This window comes from Perna viridis, chromosome 13, assembly GCF_037379345.1.
Source record: "Perna viridis isolate PV_CMFRI_1.1 ecotype Kerala chromosome 13, ASM3737934v1, whole genome shotgun sequence".
NCBI lineage: Eukaryota > Metazoa > Mollusca > Bivalvia > Mytilida > Mytilidae > Perna > Perna viridis.
Genome location: NC_142457.1, coordinates 7,786,481 through 7,798,376, shown reverse-complemented (window position 1 = coordinate 7,798,376; position 11,896 = coordinate 7,786,481). Strand labels below are relative to the sequence as shown.

Genomic DNA, 11,896 nt, shown 5'->3' with positions numbered 1-11,896 from the left:
CGGTAGAGTGCTATCTGCATAAGCAAGGATTGGTGCTGAAGTAAGGTGTTGTTTTAAGGTGTCAAAAGCTTTCTCCTGCTCATCTCCCCAGTGCCATTCTCGCTTCTGTGTGTTCTTCTTTCCCTTAGTTTTCTTCTTTCCAGTTGGTACCGGCATGATGTCTGTAAGTGGACGACTGACCTTGCTGAAATTTGCAATAAAGCGACGGTAATACCCTACAAATCCAAGAAATCTTCGTACATCCTCGGGTGACGTAGGCTTGGTCCATGTGGTGACTTTTTCGGTCTGTGCAGGATCTATCTCTACTCCATACTCAGAAACAATATGCCCAACAAACTTAACCTTCCTCTTAAAGAAAGAGCATTTCTTAGGAGCCAGTTTCAGATGAGCCTGTCTAATTCTCTCCATGACGAGTCGTAGATTCTGGAGGTGCTCCTCATAGGTTTTACCAAACACTATAATGTCATCAATGAAGACGCAGCAGATCTTAAGGTGATAATCAGATAAGCAGTTCTCCATCAAACGCTGATAAGTCGCAGGGGCGTTGATCAACCCAAAAGGCATACGGTGGTACTCGTAGAAACCCAAGGGTCCTACTGTAAAAGCGGTTCTTTCTTTATGAGACTCTAAGATTTCTACCTGGTGATATCCTGACTTCATGTACAGTACGGCCAACATCATCATCAGCTGTTGAGAAAATATCAAAGAAAGATTTGATAAGCTGCTGTCCCTGTTCAAAATGTTCTTCTCATAGATCACTCTTAGTAAATTCTATCTGGTCCATGATGTTAGATGCCTGTTCCTCAGATGGTTGCTGGGCGATAGGTTGATATGACACAGGTTGAAGTTCACAAATGACTGCTTTGGGTTGAATGTTGATGGTGCGGGTTGTGATGTTGGATATACTTACCTTAACCGGTCCATTCTGTTTGTGATGATAATCAATAAGTGTTGGTGCTATATCATAGTCTTTGAAATCTCTGGCTAAAGTTGATGAATGAAACATAGCTGGAGTAGTCTGGTATGGTAATTCTCTGTCTAGGTATCCATTCATAGTGATGTAACTATTCGGTGGTACAATAATGTTGTTGGTCTCTCCACTGCGTATAATTCCGAGACGATAACTGTTTTTCTGTAATTCCCTTTCTTGAAGGGTTAAACATCTTAAAGTAAAATACCAAGGTGTAGTAAGCTTACAAAGTTGTAAAAATCTTTCGCCAAAATCTTCCTTAAGTGTAGATAAAATTTGAAATAAGACGTTGGTTCTTAATAAAATAGGTATGTTGTGGTTATACTTGCTATCCGATGTTATCAATACAATAGAAGGGTGTTTCCTTGACTGTTCTGGTATTGCCAAAATCAACTTCAATATAACCAAGGTAGGGTAACTGCTGCCCATCTGCACATTCTATGTCCAAAAGTGTATCAAGTTTCTGTAGTGGTGATGTCATCATCAAATGTTCTCGGAAGAAGGTGTTGCTCACGGTTGATACAGTTGAGCCAGTGTCTAAAAGTGCAGCTGCTAATTTACCATTTATATTAATCTGAGTCTCTGTTGGTTCACCAAACAAACCTGCTGGGATCTTAGCTATGTTATTTCTGGAAACTTGCGATCTTGCAAAACCTATGGGCGTTCTCTCCGCATAGGTTGCTGTCCGTTTAAATCTCCTCTATAAAGATCTAACCTTACTCTGCAGTCTGCCTTCATATGTCCGTATTGCCTACATCTCCAACACTGTACATCCCTCATATTTCTAGGTGATCTGGTGTTGTTTCGTTGAGGCTGTGGTGGTGGCAATTGACCTCGACCTCTGCCCCTATCTCTTTGTGGTCGCTGGTAATGTTGCAGTGGTTGTTGTTGTTGAGATCCTTGCCATGATGATGGTGGTTGACGCCATGATGGTGGTTGCTGTTGTTGACTCCATGACTGCTGCTGTCTTGTGTCATACGCATCCATCCTACTTACCAACTGGTGGATCATACCTTTTAGTTCCTCCACATCTGTCCGGACGTGAGCTTCCGTAACTGACTTGCTGGTCTGCAGTTTAGATCTGGTTGTCGTGGACTCACGTTGGCTGTGGTCACTCTTAATCTGTCTCAGTGCAACTCGTAAACCATCAAAGTCCTTTATGGTATCATACTTGTGGCCGGAAATGTCTTTTAAAGATGTTCGAAGTCCAGTCCACAACATGGAATGCAGCATTCCATCAACATCAGTGCGTTGCCTCTGTCTATGGCCTTACTCAGGGTACTCTCCAACCTACAGCTCCATGCTGAGACACTTTCATCTTCTTTCTGTCTAGCTCCGTAAAACTCTGCCATCAACTCCTCTTTCTCTCGATACTACCGTAGACACTATCTAGCTTGTGTAAAATAGCCTCCACTGGTGCGTCTAGGTCTAGTCTCATGGCAAAGTATCCCGCCTCACCTCGTAAAGATCTCCTCACGGCGTACAGCATAGCTTCCCTATCATAAGTTTGTCTGAGCAAAACTTAAACCTCATGTCTCCATAAGTCGTATGGTACGTCACCAGGTTTCACATCATTGCCGGAAAACCATCGTATCTTTGGTGGGTGGTTCATCACCATCTTTGTAACTCTATCATCCGGTTTGGATGTAGTAGAAGCAGTACTAGATGATGCTGTTGGTGGTGGTTTCAAATCAAACACTGGGTCTTGTTTAACATCTAACTTCCCTTTCATCTTCAGGAATCCAAGCATCCATTCAGTCAATGCCTCAGGTGAGTCAGCCTTTGGTTTAACTCCCATCTGCGCAAAAGTATCCATCATCCGCTTAATATCTGGGTCAACATCAGTAGGGGTCCTTGGTTGATCAGTAACAACACGATCATCCTTACCTGATGCCATGATATGTACTAAATATCAATAATATACACAAATCAACAAAAAAAATATATATACACAATATATACTCACCAACCCTTATGATATACACACAATTAATCTGCTCACTTTCTGCTTCCTACAAAGTGGGATGGGGTGAGATATGCAACACTTTTACGTTCACAACCTCAGTCAAGTTATGACATCAGATAAATCTGAAAACGTATGTCAAGTTCTATGTCAAATGTCAAAATAAGTCAAACTCACTGCTACCCTATCAAAGAAAAGCCTAAAGAATCAAAGACCTACAATAATCAAAGACCAGGACAAGGCAGGTACAAGGCAATGAATAGGTAAGTGCTCTGGGCTAAGGTATACTAGGTAAATGTGTTATCAATTAATTGTTATAGGTATGATGGTTAAAGCATCATGCAATCATGGAAGCGCGCATCGCTAACACGCGACAATATTAACTGCAATGAAATTTATATACCTATTTAAACTGTCTAGTTTTAAAACAAATTTAGAGTACAAATCTTACACTGGGTTACCACATATATCTTAACAATGCACTATATATCATCATATCATAACGAACATTTCATACCCTGTTTAACGCATATACAACACATACATGTACCACATATGCACTACAGCACTATATCAAAATCACTTTAAAAAAAAATTCATACACAAAACAAAAATTTTTTTTTTTTTTTTTTGAAAGTGTACACAAACAAAAAAATCCTCACTCACTGTAAAGCACTATCTCCTATGCAAAGTGTCTGTTTATCTATATAAGCAGTATGCAAAAATTGACAAAATTAAATAGTAACTCTCAGGTGTGTGTAAAACTACCGAAAAATAGAATGTAAAATTTTCGTGTAAATTTTCAAAGTACAAATTCTGCAAAATTTTCAATTAAATCTATATCTCAGCAGAAAAATACAATTATCCTGATATTAACCATGAATAAACAAGTATAATAACATATAATAATGCATAAAATAACTTACAAAAGCTATGAAAATCAACGTAGTTCGTGATCACATCCTCCAAATCACAATAACACATGTGTTTACATCTTCATGTTGAACCGGAAATCGTCTAAAAGAGTTCAAATGTGCACTTTTACTTTCGATTTGACGTCACACGGAATTTCCGGAAATGAACGAGAATGTCCGAATCACTGTCTGAATCACTTAAGATCGATCTCTCACGTTTTTCGTCGTAGAATGTAGAGTCCCTACGTGGGCGCCAAAATGTAGCAGCTCTTAGAATGGGCTAATATAGAGTCATCAAGACATCAAAGGTTAAGATTCGTTTTATTCTACTGTATACGACAACACGGGATCAAATACAGGAAATAGGCCCTATAAAACAAATACAGTAATAAATACAAAGTAGCAAACACTCTGCTATTAATATAACTGCATGTAACAATACGTATCTGTATCATAATTATCCTTAATTAAAAATTAAAAAATAGAATGCTCTTATATATATATATTTTTTTTTTCAAGTTCAGTACGGTCTCATCAGTATATTATACGATGACATCAAAACTCTTGAAATATGTTAATGACTCGCAAATTTGCGTGTTACCAAATCAGGCATGAAAATTATAACGATTGCCAAGCAATACGAATCTCAATCAAAATATTAACAAAGTGATAAAAACATAATGCTGATTGCAAAGTTATGCGATAGGCCAAAACCATAGCAAATTAACAAAATATAACTAAAACAAACATAATACACTGCCTACCTCATATCAAGGTGCAAAGGCTATCCTGAATCTTAAAAATCTACATCAATATCATCCCATGATTCATCATGAAAAGTACCTGTACAACAAATGACACTTGTAAATAAATTGTATTCATTCATTTACCCGTGAATACTTGATTTGTACTCCTAAGGAAACAATTACATTGACCACAATTAAATAAAGTGTTTTGTCGTAGCGCTAACTTTAAAGGATAGAATATTAACATCACTCATTCAGGAGCACTCGAATCGAATCCTCATTCATACGGCAATTTATTCAAATATCCTATTTATATTCGCTAATACTCTAGTTAGGAAAAATATGAATAAAAATGAAATAATGCTCATGTAATGTCAACATATTCTTTATCTAGAAATTTATGCATTTTAAACATTCATACAGCGCACATCTCGCATTCGCCATTCTAACATTGAACCGTCTCATGCAAATAACTCATGCCGGCTAAAATACTATTTTCTGGACTATTAACGAAATATTAATGACAGAGAAAGAAACTGACCTTTCAAGAAATAGACTCCTATGTCTCAGATAAACAAGAACAAAAGAAATATCACAAATGGTAGATAGTCTCGTCTGGATAGTTTTTTTCCAATCCTATACCAATGAAAGTTTTACAGTAAGTGCGTCTCCGAATAAAGAACAAAAGAATATTACCGCCAAAGAAAAATGACCAATAGAAATAAAGAAAGTATGCGGTCTAATCAACCATGAAGATTTAACTAGAAACCTTAGAAGTTAAATATAGAAGAAATGAAACTTAACAAACCAGTAGAATACGTCGTCTGTCCACAAGTCCAGTTAGCGTAAATCATCAAATAAAACAATTAACCAAATAGGTTTAATAATTCAAATATTCATCAAATACTATCTTTATTAATATAAAGAATGCAATAAATGCGAAACATAAATTTACAATACAATACTGTCAAAATATAATAAAACATAATATATACAGTAAAAAAAAACAGGCTACCACACATTTGCATTTTCATGTTTCTAAATAAATGAAATTTTCTCCTTTGGAAACTGAAAATAATTAAAATCAAAAATTTTAATACTAGTATTATTTTGTGTAAATATCTAACACCATACATGAACCACATCAAGATATGAATGTGGTAAAAGATAAGTACATGTACATGTATTACTGATATATTCATACAGAGTATTTACATGTAGGCCTTTAAAAATAAATTTCTTTAAAACAATAATTAAAAAAAGTACAGTCATGTAATGTACGTGTAGCATTTTTTTAGTCATGATTTGAATTAATTTCATAGAATTTTTTTGGCAACATGTGATATCCTTATAAGTCTTCATTGCTTCAACTAAAATGAACATATTTTTTTTAAAAGGTTGATTTATTTCATAACTTTTATTGTGTTTTTTTCTTGAAATATTAATTACATGTATATTATTGAAAGATACTACTAAGGACATTAAATTAACCACAACAGTGATTACATGTACTTGCAAATGCAATGATAAATAGAAATATCTTCAATTTATAGATTCACATTAGGTACATGTACAGCTTCATGTATAAAATGTTGACTTTTAAGTCAGTTGTTGTAAATATATATGTACATGTATGTGTATTTGATTTTATATATTTAGCACTTACAGGGGTGGATGGAGAAATTATTGAAAAGGGGAGAGGTGCCAGGTTATTATTTGCTCATTAAGGTCCATAGATTGCAAAAATTAAAAATTATTCAAAGGGGGATTACACCCTGAACCCGCCACTGTAATTATGTAAACACCTATACCTGTATTTTATAATTGGTTCAAATCTAATGTATGATTCATGTGAGGAACAATGCCAGTTTGTATTTTTATGATTAACAAGATTATAACATGTACATGTACATGTAGTTTGAATGGTGCATTTATTATGATTTAGTGTTTTTTTTTTTCTCGTGATGGACTAAAACAATATTAATTTATTAAACAAATTCAGATTTAAAGATAAATAAAATATGTTTAATCTATAATGATTTAATTTATCACAAATCTTAATAACAATATCAGAAATTTTTCTCTTTTTTTTCTAAGAAACATGTTTTAATTTACTGACTTAATTATCTTTAATACATTTTTACTTTTTTATTTAATAAAAAATCTTTAAAAGAAAAGATACTAAATTAGTTTATTTAGTAAAATAATTGATTTTTTGGAAATTATTTTATATTTCTTTATTAATAAGTCTTGGTCTTCATCAAGTTTTTTTTTCAAATACATGTACATGTACCTATATGTGTCATCAGTGAAAATCTGTTCACTTCATTGTTTTTGTACATGTATATAGTTGTATTTATCATTTTCATGTTTCTATCTTTGATTTAGTGGTACTCAAATCATTTAAAAAATATTTATTTGTTATTTGTCATGAATATCATATATATATATATACATTGTATATTCTTTTAAAAGACTCTTTAAAACAATGAACATTTTAGGCACTGTAAACAATTATGACTTATTGTAGTTATAAATATTATGAATGCATGTACATGTATGCATACTTTTAATGACTCTTAAAAAACAATACTTTCAAATATTAAAATGAAACTGTAAAAGAAGTAGTATGTAAAAACATGTATTATACTTTATTTTTATTTTTATCCAGGATTTGAATTGTTATACAAGACATTTCACCTTCAACTTTGACAACTTGTGATATCCTTGTACATGTATATTCACATCAAATTTCATTAAAAAAAATTAAATACATTTCTTCATGTACTGTACATTTATAAATCCTTCTGAAGTTACATGTATATTCATTTTTTTTCTTGAAATTTGAAATATTTTTGACCTAAAGTAAATAAACTGGAAATCACATGTATTTTCACTAATTGTAAATGCATGGAGATTTCTTCAATATTTACCATGTGTACAGTACATCATCTATGTTTAAATGTAATTTTTATCAATATATAAATGTACATGGAATGAGTAGAATGCACATTTATTCATTTGCAATATTTGTTTATTTTTTTATTTTGTTTGATTGTTTTTTTTTTTTTTTTGTTTTTTTGTTTTTTGTTTTTTGTATATATATATGTTTCATTTTCGTGTGTATGTACTTACAGAGTTGGATTGAGAAATTTAAAAAAGGGGGGTCCTTAAAGGGCACTCAGATCATTATTTGCTCATTGGATATTTTTAATGAAGATATATGTAACACAAATTTTCCATAACCCCATGAACCCCCTGGATACCCACTGTAAGTATGTTTACATCAATTATTCATAGTTCAATTCCACCAAACCAAAGTCTGACAATTGAATAGGAAATATCAAGTGACTTGTTAAAAAGGTCAGTTGGGATTTTCCCTGATATGAATAAACCCAGTTTTTTATTTTAAAACTAATGAGGCCTAGCTATATGGAATTACATGTACATGTACATTGAACGGTAGAATGATTTAAAATTTATCTTCTGAAACACTAAGAACAATATTCGCGTATCTACATGTAGATGGCCAAGGCATGGTAGAAGTTGGTTTTAAACACTTAGTGAATTTGGATTTTCCGATAATGGGCGAATCCAACATATGTCATGATCAATATGGATATTAATGACAAACCTAATATTTAATGTCCATCAAAGAAGTGACACATTCCAATACATTCTGTGGAATATATATTCATCTTCAGGACGCTGTCAACATGGACTCGTTCAAGAGGCTTTGTCGATTCACGGAGTCTTTAATGATGTGCTCTGCCAATATGGATTATCGCATGAAAGGCAGACTATTTGGATTCTTTTTTTTTAAGATGGAATTATTTTCTCTAGTGAGAACTTTCGTTTATGTAGAACTAAGCTATGAAAGGTTTTTCATGTATTATACATTGTGTCTTGATTATTTGTTTAAACTTGCACTTCAACATGTTGAAGAGTGAAGTTAATAACACTTATAAAATAAGTGTACATGTAGTGTTCATTTGTAATTATTCATTCAGTTGTAGATAATTCCTAATTTAAAAACATTATTGGTAATTGGCTAAATTGGAAAAATTGTTATGAGGCAAAACAAATATATGTCAATATTACTTGTTTTTTTTTATTTTAACACCACACCACAGTGCACTTGAAAAGCAAAGCATTTTGGTAAGGTGATTTATACTCTTAATGAAATGCACACAAAATGAACATTTCAAGGGCAGCTAAAAAAAATGTCGAAAATGTATTGTTTCTTACATTCTCTTAAAAAATTATTCTAAACAAATCTATTGATGTAGAGATCAAAGTACAATCTTTTCAAATAAAGAAAGTATTCTTGAGTAATTTTTTTTTCATATTTGTGGGCTATGGACATGCATTTAACCTGATTTAAAACTTATTTAATTGTTTAGTTTCAATACAGATCCAGTCCAATAATATTAATTCTAAAGTACATTGTAATCCATTTTGCTTCGATGTCAATCCTGTCCATCATTCACCAGTAGTTAAATTTTGTTTCTGAGAACTAACGAGTTTGAACCATCAAGTTTTTTTACATTGTGGGGACTTACGTTGAATGTCAATTTTGATCATGTGTAAATTAAATATGCTTTCAATTCAAAATTACTGTGAAACATTATCAAGCCATTGCAGTCCTCCATAATTAGTCTGATTTTATTCAACTTTAGAAGAGAAGAGTTATTGTTCCTGAATTGTTTCAAGTATCCAGAATTTTACTTCAAATCCAAGCACATTTGAGATTTTTTGTGTAAATTGTCTTGTAATAGTATTCAGACTGCTGGTGTAAAAAAAAATAAACCATATGTTACGAAAATCTCTTTTTTGTTTGCCCTTAAGGGCTAGTTTTAATGTACTGGCCTGTCTCTGGCCATTTTCTGAAGATATTCCCATGATGAGGTTAATTTTGCGCATCTCAAACACAATGGTATGACGCCATGTTATCTCCGCTTGGCTGTAACTCTAGTGTCCATGGAAGGGCTGTTAAAGTGTGGTCTTGTTGATGTTTTGTCAAGATGTGTCCAATTTATCTCTACCATCTGATGATGATATGTTTCACGTCTTCCTGATTGTATCTACTAAAGAGGTCATGCCTTCCAGAAGGTACCTACTAAGGACATCCATGTTGGAGGCCTTATTTAAGAGGGTTCCTTTCAATTTCACTAGTATTAATTAACATTTCTAAACAAGAAAAGTTTGAAACAGATAATTAACTGCAGTGGAATAATGGTATCACGCTATCGTCATTGTCGTCTGCGGTGAAATAATGATATCATGCTATAGTCAGTATCGTCATTGTTGGAATAATGGTATTACGCTGTTGTCAGTTCCTCTGTCGTCAGTGGGGGAATAATGGTATCATGATGTCAGTTTCATCATTGTTGTCTGTGGTGGAATAATGGTTTAAGCTATGGTCAGTTTCGTCATTGTTGTCTGTGGTGGAATAATGGTACTGCGCTCTCATCAGTGTCGTCAATGTCGTCTGCCGTGGAGTAATGGTATCATGCTTGTCATCAGTTCATCCTTGTCGTCTGTAGTGGAATAATAGTATCGTGCTGTCTTCAGTTTCGTCATTGTTTTCTGTAGTGGAATAATGGTACCATGCTATAGTTAGTTTCGTTATGGTTGGCTGTGATGAAATAATTGCAACATGCTGTCGTCAGTTTCATTATTGTTGTCTCCGATGGTATAATTGTATCATGCTTTCGTCAATTCATCATTGTCGTCGATTAATGGGATCATGATGTCTTCAGTTTCGTCATTGTCGTCTACGACAATTTCTTTTTTGATGTACTCTGTCATTTTCGGATTGTGTATTTACTGTACTGGTTTCTTATCTAAAGGTTTTATTTGTTGTTTTATTAATTGATTGATTTTTTATGGTGTAACATCCAATTAATTCACCAATAAACAATCACGGACACCAGCTTTTGTATCAATTACACAAGTACAGCCAGTGAAATAATGGTATCATGCTACAGTCAGTTTCGTCATTGGTGTCTGTGGTGGAATAATGGTTTAAGCTATGGTCAGTTTCGCCATTGTTGTCTGTGGTGGAATAATGGTACTACGCTCTCATCAGTGTCGTCCTTGTCGTCTGCGGTTGAAGTATTGTATCATCTTGTCGTCAGTTCGTCATTGTCGTCTGTAGTGGATTAATGGTATCATGCTGTCTTAGTTTCATCATTGCTGTGGGCAGTGGAATAATGGTATCATGCTGTGGTTAGTTTCGTCATTGTTGTCTGCGATTAAATAATGGTATCATGCTGTGGTTAGTTTCGTCATTGTTGTCTGCGGTTGAATAATGGTATCATGCTATAGTCAGTTTCATCATTGTTGACTGCGGCGGAATAATGGTATCATGCTGTCGTCAGTTTTGTTATTGTTGTCTTTAGATATTTCATGTTAGTACACATTGAGTGTATCGATTTTTATGAAATTAAACCACTAAAGAAAGCATGGGATTGATTTTAGGGGTTTCAACTTGAACTGATTACGAATGAAGGATCAGAAACAAACATGTTCCTGTTTTGCAGACAATAGCTTGAGTAAAGATGAATGGATCTTATAAATGAACCTCAAGGTGACATACCTATCCTGGAAAGAAAGGCTTTGATTGATTGTTTATTGAGTAATAAAAGGCCAAACAGGGACTTTGTGGTCAAGTTCTTTTCCTGTGTAATTGCTATTAAAATTGAGATCTGTATCAAGCTTGGAAAGCGTGTAAAATTTTGGCCCAACTGTTCATGATTAGACCTCTGCATTCTAATCAAGCATTGCCCTGCGAAGCATTTCTTTGGCTTGACATGAAAGTAAGACACAGACCATTTTCTTTTTGAAGGGGGCTCGGATTTAATGTTGAGTTTTTACTCAGACACGAAAAGTATTTCTTTTTTTCAGCAGCAGCCGTAGTTAAAAATTGTATTTGAATATCTGTATTGTAAAGGGATGGTGGAGATATTAAACAGTATTAATATTTTTTTTCAATCAATGACTGAGCAAAATACTTTTGGCTAAAAATTTGGAGTAATCTTATTTTTTTCGTAACAAACCAAGTCTCCCCCTCAATACAAAAATGTTTTGTGCCTAACAATTGGTACAAGGAACAGATTAAAGGGAAATCTATTAGACTAAGAAGACAAAATTATCAAAATTTAAAGAAAGGTGGAGTTCTAACCCTTATACCCTACATGGACCTATAACACGTGAGCTGAGATAACCCCCTTGCATCCCCCACTATTCAACCAACCTATGATTTTCAGGTACCCTTATACCTCCCATTTCCGAATCTTTT

At 33.7% G+C, this 11,896-nt stretch overlaps 1 protein-coding gene across 1 annotated transcript; it reads right to left on the bottom strand.

The window, feature by feature from the left end:
• Nucleotides 1-2,492: 2,492 nt before the first annotated feature.
• LOC148599427 (uncharacterized) lies at nucleotides 2,493-4,246 on the bottom strand. The gene is made up of 2 exons (XM_088557296.1): nucleotides 3,860-4,246; nucleotides 2,493-3,058 (listed from the first exon to the last, which is right to left on the bottom strand). Exon 2 carries the CDS (start codon nucleotides 2,865-2,867, stop codon nucleotides 2,493-2,495), a length of 375 nt encoding a protein of 124 aa, XP_088413422.1. The 5' UTR covers nucleotides 2,868-3,058; nucleotides 3,860-4,246.
• Nucleotides 4,247-11,896: the final 7,650 nt, after the last annotated feature.